This window comes from Dama dama, chromosome X, assembly GCF_033118175.1.
Source record: "Dama dama isolate Ldn47 chromosome X, ASM3311817v1, whole genome shotgun sequence".
NCBI lineage: Eukaryota > Metazoa > Chordata > Mammalia > Artiodactyla > Cervidae > Dama > Dama dama.
In genome coordinates, this window is record NC_083714.1 from 134,753,326 (window position 1) to 134,781,255 (window position 27,930).

General features: G+C 38.4%; 1 protein-coding gene across 3 annotated transcripts in view; it reads left to right on the plus strand.

Annotated features, from left to right (window-relative positions):
- Window positions 1-27,930, plus strand: part of ADGRG2 (adhesion G protein-coupled receptor G2) — a 122,689-nt gene that overhangs the window by 79,920 nt on the left and 14,839 nt on the right. For all 3 annotated transcript variants that reach the window (XM_061136126.1, XM_061136124.1, XM_061136125.1), the window contains 20 exons: window positions 1,062-1,109; window positions 1,201-1,224; window positions 2,654-2,692; window positions 4,882-4,923; window positions 8,308-8,361; window positions 11,595-11,650; window positions 12,709-12,764; window positions 13,628-13,667; window positions 14,120-14,157; window positions 15,776-15,870; window positions 16,412-16,478; window positions 19,522-19,913; window positions 21,375-21,546; window positions 21,747-21,903; window positions 22,783-22,926; window positions 23,783-23,905; window positions 24,540-24,585; window positions 24,706-24,809; window positions 25,570-25,691; window positions 27,259-27,527. In XM_061136126.1, the coding sequence (XP_060992109.1) occupies window positions 1,062-1,109; window positions 1,201-1,224; window positions 2,654-2,692; window positions 4,882-4,923; window positions 8,308-8,361; window positions 11,595-11,650; window positions 12,709-12,764; window positions 13,628-13,667; window positions 14,120-14,157; window positions 15,776-15,870; window positions 16,412-16,478; window positions 19,522-19,913; window positions 21,375-21,546; window positions 21,747-21,903; window positions 22,783-22,926; window positions 23,783-23,905; window positions 24,540-24,585; window positions 24,706-24,809; window positions 25,570-25,691; window positions 27,259-27,527 (2,088 nt within the window). The remainder of the gene's footprint in view (window positions 1-1,061; window positions 1,110-1,200; window positions 1,225-2,653; window positions 2,693-4,881; window positions 4,924-8,307; window positions 8,362-11,594; window positions 11,651-12,708; window positions 12,765-13,627; window positions 13,668-14,119; window positions 14,158-15,775; window positions 15,871-16,411; window positions 16,479-19,521; window positions 19,914-21,374; window positions 21,547-21,746; window positions 21,904-22,782; window positions 22,927-23,782; window positions 23,906-24,539; window positions 24,586-24,705; window positions 24,810-25,569; window positions 25,692-27,258; window positions 27,528-27,930) is intronic.

The window sequence follows — 27,930 nt, forward strand, 5'->3', positions numbered from 1 at the left end:
AGGGATGGACAGACAGCTGTGCCTGCAGGCCTCTTTGGGTGGTGTTACCATTCAGAAAAATGAATAGTCATTCATTAAAAACCAGCTTTGGCCAATTATATTGTTCTGCCCCCAAAATAAAGAATTCTGTATTCACACTTTGAATGTTATTGCTCAAGAACTGCCTTGCTTCTCAAGAAATATACTTGGTAAGTTTTAAAAATGTAGTTAAATAAATAAATGAAAGAACTAAAAAAATGTAGTCAATGACAAAATTTGGAAGCAATAATGTAGGACAGACAGGGTGTGTATGTTTCAGCCAGCGCATGAGTGGTCTCAAACAGACAGGCCAGCCAAGTGCCTCGACACACCCAGATGTTGTCCTTACCAGCTGAATATCAGGCTCCCTACTGCAAAGCTTCTTTTAGTTGTAAACTGTTTCTTTGTCCTGTGTATATGGAGAGGTCAAGCTATTGGATCTTTTTAATATTTAAACATACAAAGCGTGTGCAATAGACTGATCTCTTAGTGTAAGTGGAGTTATTCCACAGGAAATTTACAATCTGATTGATTGGCTTAATAGCAGCCATATTTTAAAATAACTTACCAGGAAATTGTGTTAGGTAGTACACTATTGAGTGATAGCAATGTTGTTTTTTTAAATCCTAAATTCACTGTGAGTAGAGTTACCAGGTGTGATTATAAACAGAGTAGAACCTATGTGTCAAATTATTAAACTATAACATGTCTAGAACTGTCTGGCTGAAAAAATCTGAAAATATTTTGTTGTGGTCCCTAAACTTATTTCCATAATATTCTATACATCACAGCAGGCTTTGCAGTCGAGTCTTACGTTGGCTGTGAAATGAAATAGTTATATTTATTTCATCTCCTAGGTCCTTTCTTTGTGATTTTCTGATAAAATGTATGCTCACTGAGTGATTATGGGACTTACAGATTTAATTAGATATTGGTCTGATAGCATGTTGTCTATTTTTCATAATTATATCTCAAAAGTTCTAACTCCTTCAAATTCAGTAAATTGTTTCAAAGTATTTATTGGAATTTCTTTTCTCCTGCAGCTGAATCATCTCGCATTGATTTTGTCCCCTACTCCAATGGTACTCCAGGCAAGATTTTGAAAAAATTTAACTTAGATTTACCCCAACTTGTTAAGTTTTGCTTTAATTATACTTTTGTCTTTTTTCTTTGGGATAAAAGAGGTTGAAACTACAAGCCTAAATGGTAAGAAGTTTTCTAAAGCAAGTAAAAATTGAACCCTTAATATAATGAATGAATGTGTAATGAATGATATTTAAAGTTTCCTTATTCAAATAACAAACACGAACACAAAAAATCCCCCAGACCCTCAACCCTGGAGAGCAACCTAGACTTTTTGCTTTATCGTGGAGGGAGAACAGTGTCTGCCACTCCAACTATTCTCTGAAAGAAAAGAATTATCGATCACATTTTGAGAGCCTTCCTTATTTTCCGGAACCATGCCAACACACTGTACAAGACAGATTGTTTAAATGGGAAAAGCACATCCAGTGACTTTAATATGATTCAGCCTGGATTTAGAGGCACAGAGTGTTCAAAGACAGCCTTTTACAGATGATTTTATGAATTTTTAAATAGTATCAAATACCAAAAAAAAAAAAAAACCACTCTGGCTTCAGGAAAAGAGCAAAGAATTGGGCTGAATTCGAGAGAGGTGGTCAAGGCAGCACACTTTGTTCCCTTCCTCTGTGGGTAGACAGCTTCCATCTTACTGCAGTCAAAACCCAACACTTTTCACAGTCCCTTAGTTAAGATGAAATCTCACCATGTGGTTGGTGGTTAAGGAGCTAAACAATTAAGAGATGCAACGCATGCTGATCAAAACTGGTTTAAATTCACTTTTGGTCCAGTGGGAAGGCCAGACATTATCATTTTTATGTGCAATTACTTTTTTACAGTGAAAGAAAAGCTTCAAAATCACTTTGGCAGTAGTTTTTAGATCCCATTTATGTGGTTTTTTTTTAAAAAGTATGATAATATAATACATATCTTTTTTTTCCCCTTTAAATTTCATCCAGAATAATAAATTTAGAAGGATTTTCATTTAAAGAAATACCAATAGGATAGATTTTAAGTAAAACAAGATCAAAATGAGATTACCTTAGGTGAATACCATGTTCAAGATCTCCGAATTTAAATTAGAATTCCTTAAAGTTTGCTTTATAAGAGTATATCATTAGGTACAAATGCATTAAGCATCCACAGGGCTATGTATTAAAGTTAGTACTAACTGTAGAAGTGTCATATCCCTTAGGGACTTTTATTATGATAGAGAAAAAAGGGGACAAAATATTAAGCAACATGAATGAGTTTATTTAAATGTAGTAATTATAGGAGTGTTGCTGTGTTTTAGGTACATAACATGTGTTCAGGAAACACATTTTTAAATGAATGAATGCTTCTCAGGCATTGTCTGTGGGAGTTGGGGAGTGGATAATGTGGTAAGGGTGTGGGCAGCACATACATTTGCTAGTGCCACCTGGCTTTTGCAAAACTCTTTTAATTAACTTCTCCAGGATTTGAGGGAAAGTGAAATGTTTAAGGAACCTATGAAGATGCATGTATTTGTTAATCATGCCAATAATTGTGCTAATTTTTTATTATTTTATTTCAGATGCTACTTCAAGCGTGTTATCTACTTTGAACAGAACAGGTACTGTCCAGTTATTTCTGAATATAATAACTTGTCTTCTGTGGCTTCTTGAGTTTCTCACTGTGTTCCTCTGGGTTAGTATAAGTTATCTCCTTGCCCATTTCCTATGACTCCAACTGTTGACTTATTACTCATTTTACTTTGACCCTGAACTATATAGTTTTGGTGTCACCACACTTCTGAGCTTCCAAACTCTTATGGCAATAGCATTCCATTTAAAATAACATTTTAAATGGAATTTAAATAAAATAACATATTTAAGTAAAATAATAGTAGTAATTCATCTTAACTCATAAAAATGAGGAATATAGAAAAATGCAAAGAGGAAAATTATAATCATTTTTAATATTACTTTCCTAAGACTATTACTGATAATAATTTGGTATATTTACATTCACTATCATATATACATATATAGTATGTATATGTGTATAACAAAATTGTCATAGTTTACATAAATTTTTATATCTTGCCCTTTTGACTTCATACTAAGCTATAAGTTTTCCAGCATCCATTACTACTTTTTTGCTTCAATTGATTTTATTTATTTATTTTTGCCACTTCATTTATTTTTTTAATTGAAGGATAATTGCTTTACAGAATTTTGTGGTTTTCTGTCAAACATCAGCAAGCATCAGCCATAGGTACACCCATGTCCCCTCCCTCCTGAACCTCCCTCCCATCTCCCTCTCCATCTCACCCTTCTAGATTGTCACAGAGACCCTGTTCAGCATCCACAACTATTAGTGACTTGATAATATTCCATCTTGTACCATATGTGAACATTAAATTTGTTTTTACTTTTCAAATAGAAATTGTTGCAGTGAACATCCTTCTGCCAATATCTGCATTCCTCCCTGATTTCTGTAGAATGAGCTTCAAGGATTGGACTTATTTGGGTCAGCATTATGAATATTTTAAGGCCCTTGACACCTACTACGCAATTACCTTCTAGAAAAGTTGTACCCAACAACATTCCTGCCAGCAATGGATGAGAATGTGTAACTGTACCTTTGCCCGGAGCTGAGACTATGTCATATTATTATATCTTCCTCTCAATTCCATAGGTTCCCTTTTGCATTTTTTATTTGTGAGGCTGAAGAACTTTCTTCCCTAAAAGCACTTTCTTTTTTCACTAGAACCAGGAGATCATTTCACAGTTGTGTTTTATTTACTCTGGAAAGGAATGTATTGGAGCAAGCAATATATTTAAAGGATTCTTAATGCAAAATGCTATCAGCTTTTATGATTACCACCAATCATTGCCCATGGCTCTTTCACATACTGAAACAGAAACTCGTCAATAACATATAGAAATGAGATTTCTGAAACTCAGAATACCATCATCATTAAGTGCTCCTCCAAGATCTGACTTTGATGTTTTCTTCAGAACTTGCCACTAACCCTAGGAGACAGACATTCTTAGCAAGTCTGTGCCCTGAACACAGTCTCTTACATGATCTTTACAGTAAGGATTTATGAGCCTGATTCTCTCTTCGCTGGAAACTGAGCCATGGGCTCTGTCCCCAGAGTATGTTGACAAGGTATTTCTAAGGTTTGCTTCCTGAGAATATGTTAATATTTGCCTATGAATCAAGACTTTGAACAATTCTCTCCTGGTTCTGCTGTGAGCTTATTGTATGACTGTAGTTGGATATTCTCTACATCTCTGAGGATAATTTTATCTGTCAGTAATACTACATTATTATTATATTAATGCCTTAAGAAAATAACAGGATACTTCACAATATTAGAGTATCGTAGCAATGTTTTCAATATTGTGTTTACTGTTTACATTAATTTTCATTCTGAATTGCCCTCTCTTTACAACCTATCACCTAAAGATCCTTATAATGACTTAATTCTGCATGTCTAAAGTATACGTCCACATTGATTTGTCTAGCAGCAGCGCATGGAAAATGTGGTAGAATTATGCAAGCAGTGGGGTATGTAACAGATGTGATCCAACTGGGGAAACAGCAGTCCAGATCCAGACCCACCCTCTGCCAATGTTGTATGATCTGAGTACGTAAAGCTCATTTCACCCTGCTGCTGAGATGACCAATAGTGTCTTGAAGGTGTCAACAGTATGATTTTCTTAGCAGTTCACTGAAATGATACTCATGGCAAATTGTTTTTAAAAAAATAAGTAGCAATTCTGCTCTAATGTTTAAATTGCTTCTTTGCAGAAAAAACTAAAATCACTATAGTAAAAACCTTCAATGCATCAGGTATGACTTATTCTCAATATCTAGATTTTCTTTTCTTATAACTAAAGTTAAACAAATAGTGCTGGGTGTTTATATTTTCTTTCACCTTTTTCTTGTCTTTTAAAAATGAAATCTGTTCATAATGAATAGATGTTTATGGGCTGGGTACCTTAAATTGTACTAAGTGTTTGGGGTTATATAATAATGTACTGTGTTGTGTGCTGTGCTTAGCTGCTCAGTCGTGTCCAACTCTTTGCGACCCCATAGACTGTAGCCCGCCAGGCTCCTCTGTCCATGGGATTCTCCAGGCAAGAATACTGGAGTGGGTTGCCATGCCCTCCTCCAGGGGATCTTCCCAACCCAGGGATCGAACCCAGGTTTCCCGCATTGCAGGAGGATTCTTTACTGTCTGAGCCACCAGGGAATAAGTCATTATTATATAATAATAGTTAGACACAATTCCCACTCTCTAGAATCTCCTAGTCAATGGGGAGAGACAAGAGAAACAAACAGGTAACTATATGAACATATGAGCGAATAAAGGCAATGATTACACAAGTGTTTCTGACATGGTGAAGAGGCATGGGAAATAGAAGGGCTGCTGCTAATGATTATCAGTGATGTGCAGTTTATGAAGGAAAGATTCTTAGAGGAGTGAACCTCAAAAATTATTTAAATCCAAAAAAATATGTACTTTTAAGTACCTATTATAAGATTAAGGATTCATGGTTTGTTTAACAAAGGCTTCCAATTGATTCAAAGCAGGTTTGGCAAACTATGGCCTGTGGGCCAAATATGACCCACCATCTATGCTTGTAAATAAAGTTTTATTGGAACACCACCATGTGCTTTTGTTTATACACATTGTCTATGGCTACTTTCCTGCCACAGTGAATAGTAAAGTAGTTGCAACAGAGACAAAAAATATTTTAGACACACAAAGCCCCAAATATTTACTATTTGACCCATTATAGCCAAAGTTTTCTCACTCATGATTTAAATGCTGACCTGTGGCCATATCCTTGGGGGGAAATTATGGATAACAGCCCCAGCAATTGGAAAGAAAATTCTCAGTATGAATGGATAGCAGAAGGCATATATCACTGGAAATGAAGGTACTACTAAAAATTTAGAGAAACAGGAGAGATGATAGAATGAAAAGTTTAGTGAGCAATAGACCAATGGTTGTAAAGAACATATAAACCATTACAACCCACCATCTGTATATTCTATAGTATTTGCATAGTATATGTTTTCAATGAGTTATATCCATAAGCAAGTATATTTTAAATGAAATTTTTCTATTTTGATGTGGGTAACATTGCTGGACCAGTATAGAGATCTACATGTCAGGCACCTTTCGCCATCTAAATTGTTTGCTCACAGAATCAAAACCCTTAGCTGAAACATGATGCCTACACACCAAATGTCAACTAAATCATTCTGGCAGGAATCACATCACACGTACTAACTCAAATTATAATTTTAGTTTATATCCAAACTAGTTCTCTTGGGAAAGAATTAAGCACTCATAAAGTGCAGTAGAAATAAAATAGCAACCAGACATTGCATACATAATTCTGACCAAACCAGACCTAACAAGGACAGGAAAATATTTCTCAATATGACAACCTTTTCCCTTCAGCAGTCTGCTAATACACAATCAACATTTGCCCCTCACTTTTGTTATAGATTTCTGATAGTTCGCCAAAAGGATGAAATTAATGAAGGAAAGATTCTCAGTGGAGTAAATTTTGAGCTCTTTTCAAATCAAAGAAAAGATGTACCTCTCCTTTCACCAAAGGAGAAGGTATTTCTCAGGTTAATATTTGTGAAGTTTTTTGTTCTAACATGGCTTATTTCTCCTCCCACTCATCTCTGCCTCCTTTGTATGCTTATGTCATCTATTGTACTGGCCATCACTCCATTTTGCCTTCACTATAACTTTTTATAACATCATGTGAAATGCCATGGTGGATGAAGCACAAGCTGGAATCAAGATTGCCAGGAGAAATATCAATAACATAAGATACGCAGATGACACCACCCTTATGGCAGAAAGTGAAGAAGAACTAAAATCCCTCTTGATGAAAGTGAAAGAGGAGAATGAAAAAGCTGGCTTAAAACTTAACATTCAGAAAACTAAGATCATGGCATATGGTCCCATCACTTCATGGCAAATAGATGGGGAAACAATGGAAACAGTGTCAGACTTCATTTTTTTGGGCTCCAAAATCACTGCAGATGGTAACTGCCGCCGTGAAATTAAAAGACGCTTGCTCCTTGGAAGAAAAGCTATGACCAACCTAGATAGCAACCTAAAAAGCAGAGACATTACTTTGCCAACAAAGGTCCATCTAGTCAAAGCTATGGTTTTTCCAGTAGTCATGTATAGATGTGAGAGTTGGACTATAAAGACAGCTGAGCTCCAAATAATTGATGTTTTTGAACTGTGGTGTTGGAGAAGACTCTTGAGAGTCTCTTGGACTGCAAGGAGATCCAACCAGTCCGTCCTAAAGGAAATCAGTCCTGAATATTCATTGGAAAGACTGATGCTGAAACTGAAACTCCAATACTTTGGCTCCTTCATGCAAAGAACTGAATCATTGGAAAAGACCCTGATGCTGGTAAAGACTGAAGGCAGGAGGAGAAGGGGACAACAGAGGATGAGATGGCTGGATGGCGTCACCGACTTGATGGCATGAGTTTGAGCAAGCTCCAAGAGTTGGTGATGGACAGGGAAGCCTGGTGTGCTGCAGTCCATGGGGTTGCAAAGAGTCAGACACGACTGAGCAGCTAAACTTATAACTTTTTATTTACTGGCCAGTATCCCTCACTAGATTGTAAGCTCCTTGAGGGCACGGTCTGTATCTGGAACTCCCAAAGCCTATAGAAGGTGGGAGATGTTCAGCCAGTACTTTTTGACTTTTACAGTTTTTGCCCTTGTGAAAAGATACCACACATTGATGTTATTTCATACATATGTTTACATAAGGAGCTAAGACCAGCATTAGAGTGTTCATCGACTCTCAGGAAAGGAAAGAGGATCTATGAGTAAGGAAGGGCTATTTCATTTAAAGTCTCTATACTCAGTTGTATTCATGCTCTTCCTTCTTTATTGGGCAGAAGAGGGATTAATTGGGAATGGGACAAAGACATTTTTGGGAGGAGTAGGGGATCAGATACTGACACACTAAAGAATGGTGTGAGTCCACTTCCATGGCTTAACTACTAAGAAATGAAAACTCATTCCTTTAGTCTTTGTGGAATTAATCATAGCCAGTTATATCCAACATATAGTATTTTGGGTACATGTTCAATGCCTGAATTTGTGAATTCTTTTAATGTTGTATTTAAGTGCAGGTGTTAACATGTTTAACCCGCTGGGTTGTGTTTTCTTTGCAGGTGTCAAACCCCCGAGAAATATCTGCAATTTGTCATCTATTTGCAATGACTCAGGTTAGTTCTTGTGTACACTACACATGATCAAATAAGTTAGCTCCACAGAGAAACGGTTTGTTTTTCTGCTGTTAAGTATATGATGTGGGACCCTCTGATTTATCTCTTTTCATCACACCTGGCTACCCAGAGTCTCAAATGAAAACCAAAGCAAATTTTAGATATGACTGAAAGTGAGATAATGGGTTAACTCCTTTAATATGAGAACATGAAACTCTGCAGCAAATATTTTTCACCATAGCTAATATCCTTAAGAGTTGATTCATGAACATAATTAATAATGGATTTAATTATTGAAAGCCATTTCTTATATATTAAGTCCTCAAGCTTTTCCATAGGACCTTCAGTATTATAACTTAGAAACAGGATATTGTCTTTTGCCAAAAATAAAACAAACTGCTCTGCTAGAATGTTGAAAATCTCACATACACCTAGTTTAATTGGACGCTAATTCCAGGAGTGCCCATAGTGTATTTTGCCATCACTAACTAAGACTGTCCACTGTTTTTAAAAATTAAAATGGAAACCTCTTGAGAACATACTATTTTTGAAATGGGAATATTTTCCCTTCTGCATGGGCCAGAAGGAGTGAAGCAACCACTTTTCTCACGTTGGTTTGGCTCTCTGGCCTCCCTTATTAAAACCAATGAAAGCAGATGTGAAAAACAGAAAAACATGGTGTGACAGGTCAGAACTGGATCATGGGAAGAGAGAAGAGGAAGGTAACAGAGTATTTTATAATGTTAAAAGTTTTAGTGTGGCTCCAATGATATTAAAAAAGCCAATAATTATAGGAATGCTTTCCTTTTATTCTGTTCCTTTTAACAGTTTAATACTTTGTTTGTAAAACATAGGAAACAATTTCAAGTAACATAAGTTAAGGTTGGATAGTTGAGAAAACAAGCAAACTTCCCATTGAAAGAATGTTCCACAAACACTTTCTATATTTGTGAATATAAGGTTTACTTACATGAGCTTTCTGCTAGTAGTATTCTCCAGGTTGAATATAGCAGGAAAATATTAAGTGACTTTGATTAAAGAAAAAAAACTTGTTGGATACATTTCACTTTCATATATTGTGTAACTCTCTTCTCTCCTTCTTCTCACCTCCCTCCCCTCGTACCCCTCTCTTCACTGGATACTCCATAATTTCATTATTTTCATGCTTCATTTATGTTTTGGACTGGTGACTAATGTCTAGCTTAATGTTATGTCTACATGATGTTTGATAACTGTTTGAAAGTTGAACATTTAGTAAAAAAAAAAAAAAAAAAAAAAACCCTGGTCATCTTGAATAACAGATGCCAGGAAGCTGGTTGGAGTAATGTTTTCCCCAGTTAAGCTACTGAATTGACCATTTGTTTTAGTGTCTGGTGAAAACAACCTTTTCAGGGGAGCAACTCTTTTGGCACCAGAATTTCCACAATATCCTGCCAGAAACCTTCACTTCTTACAGATTCCAATCTGGATTTATTAAGGGGAATGGAGGCTGGTGAGAAAACTGGGAGCTGACCAGGTAGAGTCAGGCTGAGGGTCAAAAGGTAGTGGCTTCCTGGCTGCTCTGCTCCCATTGTATGCCTAGCACATTCATGAAACTGAACATGTGCTGAATAAGACTGAAGGATGAACTTGGAGAATGGAGAGGCAAGGGAGAAAAATTGTGTGTCAGCACACATATAGTTGCTAAATAAGTTTTTAAAAGCTAAGATTTTAGCAAAAATGGACAAGCAGTTCTATGCATTTATAAATTATCTTTGGGCTTCCCTGGTGGCTCAGTGGTGAAGAATCAGCCTGCCAATGCAGGAGATGTGAGTTTGATCCCTGGGTCAGGAAGATCCCCTGAAGAAGGAAATGGCAACTTGCTCCAGTATTCTTGCCTGGGAAATCCCGTGGACAGAGGAGTCTGGTGGGCTCCAAGTCCATGGGGATCTCAAGAGTCAGACACGACTGAGCAACTAAACAACAGCAACTGATTATCTTTGCTTTTAATAATTATGTAGTATATTAACTTAAATTTCAGTATCAATATGCAGAGTTTGGGGTTCTCAGTAGAAAGGTGACTGGAAAAGGGAAATCATATTCGCTGGTCTAAATGGCAGTGTCAGCCATTTTAAGTGGAAGTGGACTGCTGGGTCCTTGGCTATGGGAATCAGTTGTATTTTGGAGTGCAATGAAAGATGAGATTGGGAGGCCTTCCAGCCTCTAGCTCAGGAGTTGGCAAACTACTGCACATAGTTCAAATAATAGCCTGTCATATGTTTTTGTAAATAAAGTTTCACTGGAACACAGCCATGCCATGCATTTATATTTTGACTATGGCTGCTCTTACACTATATCCACAAAGTTGTATAGTTTGAACAGAGAACATATAGCCCACAAAAACTTCAAATATTTATTTTCTGATCTCTTAGAGAAAAGTTGGTTGAGCCCTGCTCTAGTTTATATGATATCCTTGCCTTTCTGCTCAGGAGGCCAGTTTTTTGTCTCTGTAGATTATGAAGTGCACACAGTGTACTTCTGTTAAGGAGTCTCTGTTTTATTAGTTTCCACATGGAGCCAAAGCCCCTCAGAGTATACCCTGCAGGAAATGCTTTGAATTCTGAAATTGAGCTCAGTATTTCTCAAAGCAGGTGTTTTCAGAACAGAGTTTTCTGGCGTTTCTGGGATGAAAGTCACAAGTTGTTCAACTGAAGAAAGGATTTGCTCTGCATTCTATTCAGGTTTCAAAGCAAAATCTCAACTGTGTTCCTAGGAAAGATAGTGCATTTGGTAACTGCATTTTAAAACAAAAACAACAAAAACTCCAAATGGCAAGGAATAAATAGACTTCCATAAGGTAGCTTAACTGCTGAGAAATACTTTTTCTCTCCCTTCCCTATCTCCTATAACTACAACTATACCAGCTTAAAAAGATTTTCAGCGTTAGAGCCACAGTTCCCCTAGTTAACATCTTGACAGAAAATAGTCTTGATGAGAAACATGTAGAGATAAAATTTCTTGACAAGCAGATAAGCTTTTTCTTTTTCTGCATTGCCACATAAAATGTAGAGTTGATATTTTCTGAAAATTGTACTGATTGATAATCATTGAATAACTTTCTGACAGAAAAGAGAGTAAATGTGAATAACAAAGACTTTGTTTTAAAGTAATATGATGATCTTTTTCTGTGTCATATTAATCCTCAAACTCTAAGGATGCAAGTCTCAGATTTCTTTTTGAAATTTTATTTTTAGCCTTTTTTAGAGGTGAGATCATGTTTCAATATGATGAAGAAAGCAATATTACCCAGGTAGGTTTTAAAGATTTTTTAATTGCAATTAAAAAGTGAATTCTCAGATATTCAAAGATTTAAGGTTCAAATTATTTCTGGTATTTCGCATATTTACTTTTATGACCAAATTTAAATAAAGTATGTGTTGTTGAAACACTGGCTTTGTCAAGAGGGCTTGGTTTCATGATAATCATGGAGTTTTGTTAAAAATTAAGTTTTAGTTTTCACTGGGTTTGCTACTGAATATGAGTGTTTATATGATGTAGTTCTATTGCCAGTCAGAATTTTAAATTATATTAGAAACTCGTAGCAATAAGAAATACATTGAATCTAAAAATAGTCTCAGTCTGATCCTGTTCACTCCCATCTGGGACTCAGACAGGTAGTATCAGCCTTCCCAGAAGGCTTGGTTCAGAAAGTGAAAAGTGAAAGTATTGGTCACTCAGTCATGTCCGACTCTGTGGGACCCCATGGAGGGTAGCCCCCCAGGATCCTCTGTCCATGGAACTTCCCAGGCAAGAATACTGGAGTGGATTGCCATTTCCTCTCCAAGAGATCTTCCCCACCCAGGGATCGAACCTGTGTCCCCTACATTGCAGGAAGATTCATTACCATCTGAACCATCTGGTTCAGAAGCCCAAATTGGTTCAGAAGATCCCAGCCAAATATGGTTTGTTAATTCTGTGAATATTTCCTGAGCACCTACTATGTGCCAGGCAATGAGCTAGGTGCTAGAAATGCAATGATAGTTGCTACCAAGTGTCCCTTTTTACATTCACACAGAGAGCTTTAGTAGTGTTCTTTTGGGGGAACTCTTGAAATAACAAAAGATAGAAATTAGCACGTCAGACTTGCTGCTTCAGAATATTTTTTAAAGAAAACATAAAAACAAAGACTGACTCAGCCAATATGTATTCACTCTTTTGCTAGACAATATTGCATGTAGTTAGGAATCACAGTCTTTGGGGTATAGGTCTTTGGGTGCCCAACAAAACTAAAGAACAGCTTCTTGTTAGAAAGTGTTATAAAAGAAAACAATGTTTGTTATATTCTTAATGATTTTGTGCTTCTAACAGAATCAAGTTATGGCTAATGGCACGTTAACTGGAATCCTGTCTCTAAGGGAATTGAAGTGAGTAATCTTGCAATTTGATTTAAAACCTAAGACATCAACTCTGGAAAGGTACTTGTTGAGCTGTCTTTACTTTTGGAAACCAAGAATAAGATAGAGACAGATCCAGAGGTACGAAGAATGGGTTCTTGAGATCTTCGCAAACTAACCATAGTAACCTGTTATCAGCTAATATCCTCATGAGGATGTTCTCTTTGATGCTACTGAACTATGTAAGAGCTTCACTAAACCAGATTCATTTTGCCCAGTGTGCAACAAGCTAAAAAACTGAGAAGCCAAACTGAGAAGCAAAAAGAGGACTTATTCCCAACGTAGCCACATGAGGAGAACAAGTCTCAGATTTACCTCTCCAAAGGCCAGCAACTTGGGGCATTTATGGGGTAAAAAATGAAGTGGCAGGGCCGTCTGAGGCTGTGGAGTGTGGGGACCATGGCTGGAGAGTGCTGGAGGGTGGAGGAGGGTGTCAGTTGGAGAGAAGGAGGAAAAATCAGAAGACAGAGGGCCCCCAGGGTGAGTGACTAGCCAGTCTCAGAAGTTTTGCCTCGGGCCAGCACTTCCTCTGGCCCTTTGCCAGAGGCAGCTGCCTGGGGGTTGCAGTAGCCTAATGAGTAATAAGATTGTTTAACCATAAATTATATCTTGCCATTGGCTGGAACCAATAGAGTGTCTATCTGATTTGTTCCCTTGTCATATTAATTAATTTTTCCCACATAGGAATCTCTTACTGTACGCAGTATTTCTTCAAAGTGAACACTGCAAGCAATAAATACCATATGCTTCATGTAATTGCTAAAAATCTAACTTGTTTTGAACTTAACATCATCAACGATCTCCTTCATGTCAATTTCTCATTTTATTAACAGACGATCAGAACTCAACAAAACTCTGCAAACCTTAAGTGAGGTAATCATAGTATATCCTGTATTTGTTTATAATTATTATTATTTGGGGGAGAGCATGGAGTTCTGTATTCCTGAGGAGATAGGTATTCAAATTACCCCCAAATCTGCTGTGTAAAAGAATGAATGGGCAAGTTCCATTGCTCCAAAAATCAAAACTAGGCTCAATGGATGGATGTTACATGGAGGTAGATTTTCCTTTAAGTAAAACCAGGTTTCTTAAAACCAGGGCTTCAGGAGAATATGCTCCCTTGTGTGGTAGAGAGTTCCCTGACACTAGAGGTATCCAAGTAGAGCCTGAATAGCTTTGATCATATGTCATTAATCTGGTAGGAATCATTCCTAGGAGTCGTTGTGGTTCTAAGATTCTGTGATGCTGTGATAAATCCTGGGTCATCTTGCCTGATACTTTCAATTGTCAAACTAACATTAATACATTTTTTTCTTTTGTTTCAGACTTACTTTATAGAGTGTGCTACAGCAGAGTCCCAAAGGTCAGTCATTTTTCATACCTTTTTTATATAAAGATTATTATTTCTCTACTCATGAGAAATAAAGTATGAGGAGTCTTAGGGTGCAAATTCAAAGGCATTCCTCTAGAATAAATACATATTAGTGATAGTTTGGGTATATAATTTTTTATTCTTCCAAACACATATCACAGTCACATCCATCTTCTCATTTCTTTATGTAGCTCAGAAGGGTGTGGGAGGTGTTGAACCATTTACCTCTGGTTCTATGAAGCTGAGGCTCATCACCACCCTTAGCCCCACAGGCCACCAATAGGACCAACAAATGGCTCCCAGTGGTTCAGTCAGGGTGAAGGCCACACAGAGAAGAAGGAACATAATATGGAGCTTGGTGAGGGACTTCCCTGGTGGTCCCATAGTTAAGACTATGTGCTCCCAATGCAGGGGGCCTGGGTTCAATCCCTGGTCAGGGAACTATTAGATCCCTGGGAATCTAATTAGTCAGAGAATTAATAGGTCCCACGTGCTGCAACTAAGAGTTTGCATGCTGCCTCTAAAGATCCCACGTGCCGCAACGAAGATTGAAGATTCTGAATGCCACAACTAAGACTCAGCACAACCACATAAATAAATAAGAATATATATTTAAGAAAAGAGACACTCATTTCAATTTTGAAAAAATTACGGAGCTTGGGGAAAGGAGAGAGGAGGAAGGAAAAGATCGGAAAGAATAAGAAATTTAAAAGTGCATGCAAGGTTGAATCACAGATTGCCTGACAGCTATTTGAGGTTGCACAGATTATCATTTGAAATGATGTTCACTGGCTGTCCTAGCTGCATAAACCAACAAGAACAGCTTTTAGGTCAGTAGTCTGACCACCTGAATCTTGAGCATTCTATTCTAGTAAAAGTCCTAGAAAATAACAGTTTCTGCTCATCTAATGATTCACTGGTACAAATAATGACAAGTTTCCCATGAAGCTGTAAATTGGATCCCTACCCACTATATGTATTTAGTTATTTCACTTCTCATTATTTGCAACATTAATATTTTGTTCGGCGTGCTGCAGTTCATGGGGTCGCAAGGAGTTGGACACGACTGAGTGACTGAACTGAACTGAAACCAAGACAAAAGTGAAAAAAGAAACAGAATGTCTTAAATTCCTAGTTATCTGATGATCTAAATGGAACTGCCAGAGTGGTTTTGGATTTAAAAGACCTTGATATTCGTTTAGGCTGGGATGTCAAAGGGCTCTCATGTTGAAAACCCAACGGCCTCTAGACACCAGGCAAGCAGCCACCGCTCAGACTCTAGGTGTCAGGATACTTGTCTTTGTAACCAGGTTTCCACCCCCGCATGTTCATTATGCAGGTGGGCAAAACGAATCAGCAGCTGTGTATGGTCAGAGGGTCTCTGGTTTGCAGTCTCTGTCAATGTAAACCTCTCTAAATGCTCTGTCGTAGGAAATCTTTGGGGTAAAGTTCCACCCATGGTAGGTGGGTGTTTACAAGCTTATCGGGGTGACATTGCAAGTTAACATTGTCAGTGTCCCCTTTCCCCACTGTTTGAGAAAACAGCTACAAATATGTAGGTAGCTTTCCAGTTGAGTAACACTCTGGTTATATATATTTCTCTTTACAGCACAGTAAATTGTACATTCACCATAAAATTGAATAAAACAATGAACATATGTGCTGTGATGGTTGCTTTCCAAACAGTAAAGATTCGACCGATGGGTAAGTTGTCTCTATCTTTATGGCTGTGTTCATTTTCACATGACTTTGATGTAATCTTTTTTAAGTCGAAAATATAATGAATAAATTTACATATGTTACAACTTTCTGTTTTGAGTCTTTTGTCCTTGGGCAGTTGTTAGGGAGCTCTGAAAGGTGCTTTTTCCTGCTTTCTCAGTAAAGTTTCAGTATACTGTTTTGGAAATCAGAATAAAACAACCTTATTGAGATGGAGAATTCTATTTGGAGTGCTTGATCGATTGCTGCTGGGATATATTTACTTCTGAATTTCTCTTAGAAGTTGCTGAAGAGCAATTGATACTGCATACAACCCAATATTATTCATTCAATAAGTATTTTGAGCACTTACTATTTATATATAATTGTCAATATAATGGAATTCAATTTATTTTATCATCTGTTTTAGACTTAAGTTCTTTAAAATGCCATCAGTGTGAGAACTGTAATACTTGAAGGATCTGAGCTTCTCCCTTGCCTTGTTCTTGACCTTGCATTTTCATTCTTTTCCTTTTGTCTCCTCCAGAACAGTGCTGCTGTTCTGCCAGGACCCCCTGCCCTTCCTCCCTGGAGGAGGTAAAGAAATTGCAGTGGTATGTAGCAAAAATGCTGACCCTTTTCCTAATAATAATAATAATTTAATCACCATGGTGGCTAAGGAATTTTGAAATTTTGATGGTGAAGAAGGGTTTTCAATTTTAGGAAAAAAAGCAGTTTTCTTTTGTATGAAGTTTCTGTTGCCTTAAACTAGTGATTTGCAATCTTGGTTGCACACTAGAATCACCCAAGGAGTGTTAAAAATATTCTGCCTTCCCAGCCTCACCAACTGAATGTGTCCTCATATTTAAAAAATTTTCCAGTGTGGTATATGAAGAATAGTATCTTAATGTTATTTGTACTTCCTTTATTAAAACTGTTTGGACATTTTTTTCATATATATGGGGCCATTTTTGTATCATTCTGTGAATTGTGTGTTCATGTATTTTTCCCACTAGATATTTAATCAGTTTTTAAGAGAACTTTATATATTGTGGATAATAGACCTTTGTCTGTGGTATATGTTGCAAATATTTTCTCCCAGTTTGTCAGTTATCTTCTGACTTTGTTTATGATGTTTTTGTTATGCAAATAAAAATTTTAAATGTACTTAAATTTTATCAATCTTTTATTTTATTGCTTGTGGATTTGGAGGCATTATTAGAAGGCCTTTCCCCACACCTAGTTATAGAGGAGTTCATCTTTGTATTTTTCTATTACTAGTATAATTTTTTATATATTAGATCCACTTGGAATTTATTCTTATTTGGTGGGAGGCATGAGTGTAATTTAATCTTTTACAAATGTCTATCCAGTGGTCCCAGCACCATTTTTTAAAAAGTCCACCCTTCCCTCAGTGATCTGAGATGTCACCTTTGTCATATGCTAAATTTTGGTAACTATTTGGGTTAAACTACAGATGTTGGATGTTTTTCATACCTTATGTTAACCCCAATGTTAACATTGGGGGAAGCTGGGTGAGGAGTGTATGAATCTCTGTGTTATTTTTGCGATGTTTCTGTAAGCCTACAATTAGTTCAAATTAAAAATGTTTTAAAATTTTGATTTCCAGTCTCCACCCTCAGTAATTCTGGTTAAATGAGTCTGCGGCATAGCCTAGGGATTAAGAGTTTTAAAAACTTTCCTGGTGGTTCTAATGGGCAACTGAAGTTGCAAATCACTACCTTAACCTCTGCCTCAGTGGAGGTAAGGAGGGAGATGGATTCTTCAAAATAGTAGATGATCCCAAAAGTCATGGATGGTGTGATCAAAAGTGTATGAAAATATACATAGAAAAAAACAGGAATTGAATGAATGAAATTGCTCACAAGAGTTCCCAGTGATTGGCCTGCCTGCTGGATGGTCATTTTCTTGTTTACTTTTTTTTTTTTTTTCTTTGCAGCATTTTGTATACCTTTGTATATACTTTTCTACAATCAGATGAAACTTGTATTTTTTTAAAAAAGGACATGCATTTTTCAATATGAAACTTCTCATATGGGAATAAAAGACTAAATGTAGCCTGTCTGCCCTTTGTGGGCCAAATTTCTGGGATATATTGAAATATTAGGCTCCTAGGAGTAGCTAAAGAACTTTAGTTAAGGATATGTAGCATTTTATGTAATAAAAGGTAAAGAGTACTTGAGTTTTAAGCTTAATATACCCCATTAAGATGGAGGGCTGAACCCGACTTGGGAGATGGAATTTCTGAAAGCTTCAGGATCCAATGAGGAGACTTCATTGTCACCTCAGGACCAACTGAATCAGACATTGAGGAGGAGGCCACAGAAATCTCTAATTTTTAAAAGGTCCTCTGGGTAATTCTCAGGCACAGCCAAGGTTGGGAACCACTGGGCTAAAGTAACATTAAGGGTGTAGCTGATGTATAAGCTGGGACCACCCCTTTGGCCCCAGCTTGATTCATTTTTTTCATTCAGCAACATTTCTTCATCAGGTACTGTGTGCTAGTTAGTACTTTGGCAGGCTATGCAGTATAAAATTGATTCTGGCAGATTCCTATGCTCATCAGTTTCACATAAAATTGTATACTGTTAATTCCAACTCAAGATTTTCTTGAAACAAAATTCAATAAGTTGAAGAAAAAAATGGCTGTGTGATTTACCTTTCCCAGCCAGTGTCACCAATGCATGTGAATGACCTAAATTTGAAGTTTCTTGGAAAGGCAAAGCTTATTTGTGAACCACCAAGACCAATATGAGAATTTGCTGAAATTAAAAACTCCACTGTACAAATCAATAATAATTGTTTTTACATATTTTTCTATTGAGCAATATGCAGAAGATTGTAATTGTAATTAACAGAATTATGTACTTTGATTGTAAAAAGTGTAAGAAAAAATTGAAGAACATTTTATTGTTACTGACTAATTTAGAGCTGCTTTTCAGTTTACTCCTTACCCTTTTGAGCTCAGTGTTAATACTGAGTTGACACAAGAGTTAGTGAGTTAGTTTATCTATTATGGATGGACACACATAGTTTTGAAATGGGTATGCTTTAGTTTCTAAGTCAAATCAGTTGTCTTAAAAATGATGAGCCAGTTTTGTCAGCGTGGACTTGAATATTAAAAGAAAATGATATTTTGGTATTTGATCCAATTTTAGAAAAATTTTAAGTGTGTTTGAAACAGTTTGGGCCTGTGATTCCTTTTTTTTTTTTTAAGTATAAATTTTGTGAAATCTAAAAAGCCCACCAAAGACAGACTCCTAGTATATGGAAACCACCAATTTGGTTGCAGGGCATTCAATAGCTCCCTTCCCAAGAAGTACCTGGCAGTGGTCCATGCTCTTCTCAACTGACTGAAAAGTGATGAGGTGTAGAATCAGGGAGTAGCAGTGAACAAGTGAAGCAGAACTGTGAATTCAAAAAAGAGCATCCCTCCTGGCTAATTCCTCTCCTGGGGAGAAAGTGGTGGAAGTGGGCAGGGGCAGGAGACCAGTGGCAGGTACACAGAGGGTCTGCTAAGGCAAGTCCCCAATGGAGCTGTGTCGCCTTGGTGGTGTCACATGGTTGCCACAAGAAGAGCTTAGCCTCTGTAGCTCGTTTGTGTCTCATATGCATCTCTCTGATTCTTGCCTTTAGTGACCTGCAGGATCCCGTTGTGTGTCTCACTCGTCATCCACACGGCCCACCATTCTCTTCTTCCAGCAATGCCCTCCCAGTTGCTCCTCAGGCCACCATTGTGTCCCAGATCTCTAGTGCCTTCTCTTTTGCTGAGCCTCTAGCTCATCCACTTGTAACCCAGAGCCCTCATTCTCCAACAGGGGTGATTCCCCTACCTTCTCCCCAGCCTTCAGCTCCCATAACTTCCAGCCCAGCCGTTGATATGCCCCTGCCATCTGGAACTGTCTCTTCCCCTAAGCCTCCACCTGATCTTCCCCTCACCCTGCCCCGTGGGAAGTCCTCAGCCCCCTCTCCCACCACATCTGCCATTGTGAACGTCGACACGACTGGCATACCTCCTGACAAGACAGGTAAATACGACAAGCCATGCTGCTCCCATATTTTTGTCATTCGAGCCACCTGAAACCCAGCTGCCAGCCTGCCAAATCATGATATCTGCAATGAGAGCACATTAAGCCTTTCTTTTTATGATGTCTGCTTGATTTTGAGAGCTTTCCTTTGGGCATTCATAGAACACAGATAGAGTTGAGATTGATTGATTGGTCAAGATAAATAGCTCTGAGGCAAACATAGATCTCGTTTTATCCAGATGAGTTATTTTACAGGTTTCTTTCTCCTGCAAAAGGTGATTGGATCACTGTTTTCAACATTCTGAAGAGACCAGTTTTGAACCATTAAAAGCAGGAACTCCATTTAGACAGAAGACAAAAGAAAAAAATTGATGTTCTTGAAATGGCACAGAATGCCAAAGCTGGCAATGAGCCAGAGTAGCCTGAGAAGGGGAAGACCCATTCAGAAGACCTCAGGGCAGGTCTGCCTAGGCCCTCACAGGTGGTGGGATTTGGAATAAGCATTTTAGCTCCTCCTGACTGAGCCTGGTCTACCTCAAGATGGAAATAACCACACTAAGCACATAGGTTTGGAATAATGGTGAATATGAGAATGCCACAGAAACTGCACCAGGCTCCCGGACACAAAGTACTCTTGAGAGTAAAAGGATAAAGGGAAGAGGGAAGGAAGCAGAGAGAATTCTGCATAATCTCTGGAGTTTAAGTCCAGTGAATGAAATATAGCAGGTCTTCCTCTAGAATTTGGAGGGTGAAGCAAAGTGAAATTCTTGGAGACATGAGACCGGAGCTTGTGTTCTCGCCTCCTCTGCCTCAGGCAAGCCTGTCCAGGAGATCTGGAGCCTCTGCTAAATGGCTTGAGATTTTTTTTAATTCCACAAGAGAGGAATGATGAAATATGATATGCCACCTCAGTAGCATGTCTATTATGCAGCTGTGCATAAACAGCTAGACAGAAACTTGGGGCATTTTTTAAGTCTTGAGTGAAATGAAAATAACGCAAAAATAAATATTTAGTTTGCACATCATGTTTATAATAGTGTTTTATCATGTGGATAAAGATTAGAAAGGAATATGCAAAATAAGAAATAGGGTTAGGTGGTGGAATTAAGCAACTTCTTTGTTAGGAGACATACAGATAGCCAGTAGGCACTTGAAAAGATGCTCATCATTGTTAATTATTATGGAAATGCAAATCAGAACTATAGTGAGGTATCACCTCACACCAGTCAGAATGGCCATCATCAAAAAGTCTATAAATAATAAATTCTGGAGAGGATGTGGAGAAAAGGGAACCCTCCTACACTGTTGGTAAGAGCCTACTATAACATTATGAAGATGTTTTCCTTTCCCTGGGGCAAATACCTAGGGTTGGGTTTTCCAGGTCACAGAGTCTATGTATGTTTCTTTATGAGTGATTTTTCCATTATGTGTTCACAAAGTGATTTGGTTCTCTTGTTATAGAAATTGTTCACACCAGCAGCATCAGTGTCTCTGATCTTGAGAACCAAGTGTCCCGGATGGAGCGGGCTCTGTCCTTAGGCAGCTTGGAGCCTAACCTCGCAGGACAAATGATAAACCAAGTCAGCCGACTCCTTCATTCTCCGCCCACCTTGTTGGCCCCTTTGGCCCAAAGGTATGACTTAGCACATTGATATGGTCATGAGAGCAGATCTTATAATAATGATGCTTCTAGATGATTAATTATACCCAAGTATTTTTCTCCCACTTATGAGGTTCATAATGACTTGTTAAGTTGCTTTTCTGTTTTCTGCTTCCACTGGGGAGAACAATTCAGTTGGAGTGCTGAATTTGAACTGCTACTTCTCTTTACAGATTGCTAAAAGTAGTGGATGACATTGGCTTACAGCTGAATTTTTCAACCAAGTCCATAAGTCTGACCTCCCCTTCTTTGGCTCTGGCCGTGATCAGAGTAAATGCCAGTAATTTTGACACAACTACTTTTGCTGCCCAAGACCCTGCAGATCTTCAGGTACATCCTAATTTATTGTAGAAAAGACCTTTTCTTTTATATGATTATAGTCCTCATGTACTTCATGATTAAGGCCATTACTGTTTATACCCATGAGTGATATTCAAAATATTTAGCATCTAGAACAATGAGGCATCACAGAATCAAAAGAAAGACATAGGCTGGAGCAAGATCTCAGAGGTCCTCATTGTGCCCAATGTTAACCCTTTAGCAACTGGATTGTGGAAGTTTGGGGGGATGTGGGGGAGGTGTCCAGTGGGTTCTAGGCAGTTGGGAGAGAGCGGAGACACCAAATGTGTCCCTACTTTTCAACCTATTTCAGTATTTTAAGCTATTGAAATAGTGGTGCTGAATATCAATCCTGCTTCTAGTGTTTTCTATCTACCTATTAGATGGATGGGTGGGTGGGGCTGCTGAAAACATGCGAGTAAAACCAAGTCTTGCCTTTTAACTTCGTTTTTGTAGTCTTCCCTTTACAAATTTTGTGCATGTGGTTCTACAATGACTTTGCCCTAACAGGTCACTAAGTTGGTGTGTTTGCTACTGTTGTCTCCCTGGGCTCTGCAGTTATCCTGAACTTTATTTTTTCCCCAGCTTTACTGAGATATAATTGACATATAATATCCTGTACTTTCTGATTGTTTCTGTGTATCCTGTATCCATAAAATGTTTTCTCTCCTGCTCCAAGGCCTCATCTCCCTATCACATCTCCCTACACAGCCTCTAATTCCATAGTAATCAGAGAAACCAGAACCAATTGTACATAGAGACACCACAAATAAATGCCCTTATAGGACCCTCCATCTTAATTACTTGTGTTTTCCCTCTCCTCATTATATGAGCCCCAGACATTTTTATAATCTTTTACTTCATTTTCAGGTTTCTCTGGAAGCTCAGGCTCCTGAGAACAGTATTGGCATTATTACTTTGCCTTCATCGTTGATGAGTCATTTACCAGCTGATGCTCTGGAGCTGGCTTCCAGGGTGCAGTTCAACTTTTTTGAAACTCCTGCCCTGTTTCAGGTAAAGTTGCCTCTAATTGCTCTTGGTTTAGATTCTGGGGAGACTGGAGGAGTTTTATTTCTTATAATCCTCCAATATTCTTAAGCCAGCATGCATGCTAAGTCCCTTCAGTTATGTCTGACTCTGTGCAACTCTGTGGGCAGTAGCCTGCCAGGCTCCTCTGTCCATGGGATTCTCCAGGCAAGAATACTGGAGTGGGTTGCCATGCCCTTCTCCAGGGGATCTTCCTGACCCAGGGACCGAACCTACATCTCTTAGGTCTCCTGCATTGGCAGGCAGCTTCTTTATCACTAGTGCCACCTGGGAAGCCCATTCTTAAGTCTACTAGAAGTCAGATGGATTGCTGAAAAGCTGTAGTTTATTTTTAAACAGGACCTCATGATGCTGTTGAGGATAAATAACAATAACCAACACAAAGTATTTATCAATTGCTGTGCAGTATCATAAACACTTAGAAATGTTAACTCTAATCCTCTCAACAACTCTGTGAGGGAGAAACTATTAAACTATTATCCCCATTTTATAGATGAGGACGTAGAGGCATAGAGAGGTTAGGTAACTTGCTCAGGAAGGCACAGTGTAGATGGCTTAATGTAATGTTCCCTTTAAGATTCATGAGGGTCTCGTGTCAATCTGTGAAATTTAATTCAGTTTTTAGAGCATAGTATCGTGGAACAAGCTCTGCTTCTCATTATGGTCCTTGGAGAAGTCACTTTACTCCTTGTCCCTGAATTCCTGACCTAGGTAGTAAAATAAACAATGTTGACTAAATAGTCCTTAGGGTCCCTTCTAACTCAAAATTGTCTGATAACATTTCATTTTCTCTTGCCATCTTGCTGATTCTTTGGTGTGCTAGGACCCTGCCTTGGAGAACCTCTCTCTGATCAGCTATGTCATTTCCTCAAGTGTTGCGAACCTGACAGTCAAGAACTTGACAAGAAACGTGACGGTTACCTTAAAGCATATCGACCCGAGCCAGGTGGGAGGGGCCTGTCTGGTCTGTGCCTTGACCAGAGACACCTCATGAAAACTCTGCCTGTACAACTTAGCCTGAAAAAAGTCGGTCCAACAGCACCTTAGACCCAGTTAGGGCCGTGTGTGAGACTAGAATCATGCTCATAGGGTTTGAGCATGCCTAATAACTGCCCTCCTATTTTCCAGGAAGGAGCAGTGTAAAAAGCAAGCTCTTATTGCCAATTTTCAGTGCATTTAGATCTGTGGCTCCAGGTCTGATTCTCTCCTCCAAAGAGAAAGCATCTTGCAAGGTCCAGTTCACTGAGCATCATCTGTGACCTTGCTGCTCAGAGTATGGTTTGCAGACCTGCAGCATCAGTCTCCCCTGGGAGCTTGCTAGAAATGCAGACTCTTGGGCCCACCCCAGACCCAGTGAATCAGAATGTGCCTTTTAACACAAGGCAATTGCTGCGCACGATGGCTGAGGTGAAAAAGTGTTGACCTATATGAGACTCACTGACTTCTAGAGACCTGTATAAAATAAGAACTCCCTAAAATCAAGAATGAAATTCTGAAATGTTCAAATGTAATTTTTTTTCTAATTGCTTTAAGTTTTATTCAGTTGGATAAATTATTGGTAATGTGTCCTTCTGTTACAGAATGACTTAACAGTGAGATGTGTATTTTGGGACTTGGGCAGAAATGGTAGGTTCCAGACCTAACTTTTTCAAAGTCTTGAGTGGGGAGGGGGAATGGGGAGGAAGGAGCAGTGATGGGTGCAGTGGCCTTTCTGCAGGGACAGACACTCTTTCTCATGCCCCCTAGGTGGCAGAGGAGGCTGGTCATCTGATGGCTGCTCTGTCAAAGACAGGAGGCTGAACGAGACCACCTGTACCTGCAGCCATCTTACAAGCTTCGGCGTTCTGCTGGTAACATCCCCACTTTGCCTGGCCTTAGATTCTGGGTCTGAGGGATAGCTGGGCATTGTACTATGAAGTCTATCTGGTGGATGATTTGATGGATCAGCAGATTTTATGATACTGTGGCAAAGTTAAAGACCAATGAAGTGACTCTTCTAATATGCATATATACTTGAAGAAAAATATTTGAACAAAGTATTTTTTGTCATTCTAATTTTACATTTAAGTTCTTTTAAAAATAGCTATAGTAGGGCTAGGGAATTCAGATTAAAACGGGTAATAAAAATGGTTTAGTTGGCAGTGTACTTTAAAATTTTTATAAAACATGAGATAAATTCTCTTATTTAATCTCCCCAACAATCCTACAATATAGGTAGAATGGGGTATTTTTATTGTCATTTTAAAGACTCGTTTGTGAGGCAATTGTCCACAGTTGTAGAACTAAGAAATATAAGAGCCAGAAGTCAAATTCACGTCTTATAGGCTCTTAGCCTGGGGCTTCTGCAGAGCACCATAATGTAGTGATCAAGTACATGGGCTTTGAAGTCAACCAGACCTGGATTCTGGCTCCTCTACTTCATAGCTTTGTGACCCTGAGCAAATTATTTAACCTCTCTGGGTCTCAATTTTTATTATCTCAACAGGATGATAATAATTGTGCCTACCTTGTAGGCTTATTGAACAATCTTAGACTACCCAATAATGAAAATTATAACTGTGTCATTTATTTTAAAATATTTGGTCTTGAAAGCAATATTTTCTTTTTCAGGACTTGTCTCGAACATCCTTGCCACCAGCTCAGATGATGGCCCTAACATTTATTACCTATATTGGTTGTGGGCTTTCATCAATTTTTTTGTCAGTTACTCTTGTAACCTACATAGCCTTTGAGTGAGTATCCACAGCTGGAAACTGGATTATATGATGTAGTGGTCACCTCAGTAGCCAAAATGTATTAAATAAGTGTGCTCCTTGGCCTAGCTTACCCTGTCCACCCCTCTAGTGGGGCCATGTATATGTGAAACTTCATGGGACTTTGGTTTACATACTTCCTTCCTTCCAGTAGTTTGTACACTCACTGAGGGCAGGAATTGTCTTAATCATCCTTGTACCCTAAAATGATGCTTGGTACCTAGCTGACATTAAGTGAGAAATGAAAGATAGATGCAGACCCCAAAAAACAAGAGCTTACAATGTGAAACAGGCCATAACTCCATATACAGCAGGAGAGCTGTGTTTAATATATTAAGTTTCTAAATTATACCAAGTAAACACAAAAGCTTAAATACATTAATGGGTGTGGGAATGAAGAAGAATAAAGGATATCAATCCTCCCTGAAAAATATAGATACAAATTGAATGCAGCTTTGTAGGTCAAAGAAAGAATGATATTCCAGATGATAGCATCTCCTTGGCTTACCAGAATGGTCCCTTTGGTCACTTTGTGGGGGCAGGGGGGGATTCCAATAAATTCTGTCAGAAAAGAAGGAAATATAGGCACTTTTTTTTACATTTTTTGTGGTTAGTCATTCAGTCTTGTCTGACTCTTTGCGACCCCATGGACTGTAGCCCACCAGGCTCTTCTGTCCATGGGATTTTCCAGGCAAGAAAGTGGGTTGCCATTTCCTTCTCCAGGGGATCTTCCCAACCCAGGAATCGAACCAGGGTCTCCTGCATTGCAGGCAGATTCTTTACCAGCTGAACTACCATGAAACCCCCGCTCCCTGCTTTTTTAAATGAAACAGTATATAAGTTCTGGGATTTAGATTTTTGGACACTAATCAGGAAATGTACAAATTCACTTTTAGTGCCAAACTTAGGGTCCAGCTGTGAGTACAGATCTTCTAGTGGACCGTTGGAAGGATGATTAATGAGACTAAATTACTATAAGGCCAGCCATTACTCAGAATGATCTCACCAGATCTAATTTCACACACATAAACATGTACATGTCATCAATTAGCTGTATTTTCCTCTGCCTGTTTCATTTAGCTATAGTTTGAACTCTTGTTTCCATGATCTCATTTTAACTAGTAACATAAAATAACAGAAGAATCTGGCTCTGTTTTGAAGATCTGAATAGAGGAGCCTATTATATGAGAAGCAGCAATGCTTCCAGAAGGAGTTTGGGAGAAATGGGGGTGGGTGCTCATGAGATTCTACTACAAAAGGTCAGTAGTCAGCATGTTAAAGATTCCATAGAAATAAAAACATAAAATTTCTACATGGTTATCACAGATGATTCTGTTTAGATTTTTCCTTTGTTGGTATCTTTAGTTGCAGTGCCTCCACCCACCCATCACACACACACATACAGACATGCACTCAAAGAGAAGAAATTTATGCATATAGACAATCACCAAAGAATAAAAATAAATCACTTTGAACTCAGATATGCTAGCTCACATAAGCATCAGCAGGCTGTGATGCTAATTCTTTTCTTGTCCTTTCCTTTTAGAAAGATCCGGAGGGATTACCCTTCCAAAATCCTCATCCAGCTGTGCACAGCCCTGCTCCTGCTGAACCTGGTGTTCCTCTTGGACTCGTGGATTGCTTTGTATGACATAAGAGGCCTCTGCATCTCAGTGGCTGTATTTCTGCATTATTTTCTCTTGGTCTCATTCACATGGATGGGCTTGGAAGCATTCCATATGTACCTGGCCCTTGTCAAAGTGTTTAATACTTACATCCGAAAATACATCCTTAAATTCTGCATTTTTGGTTGGGGTATGTATTATTTTTACTCACACATTGCCTGGGCTTTTCCTGCTTTTCCTCCAGTGTTTTGATTTTTAATCAGATAGAGACATTGATGAAGCAGGTCACACTTGGCAGGTTTCTAAAACAACTTTATTCTTCTTTTCATGTTTCATTGCCCAAAGAGCAGCCTCGTCGAGTCTATTTCTAGAACCCCTGTATATTTATGCTGGATTGGTTATGACCACAACACTCTGAGGTTAGGGCTGTGAATCTTTTTTGTATCTCTAGCGACTAGAACTGAGGCTGGCACACAGAAGGTGCTCAGTCAATTGAAAATATTAGCTTGGTGATAATGAGGTCAGACTGTCAGTCCCTGAGTTCCCAACTAGCCTCACTCTGCTCTTTACCTCCCAGATTCACACACATGCAC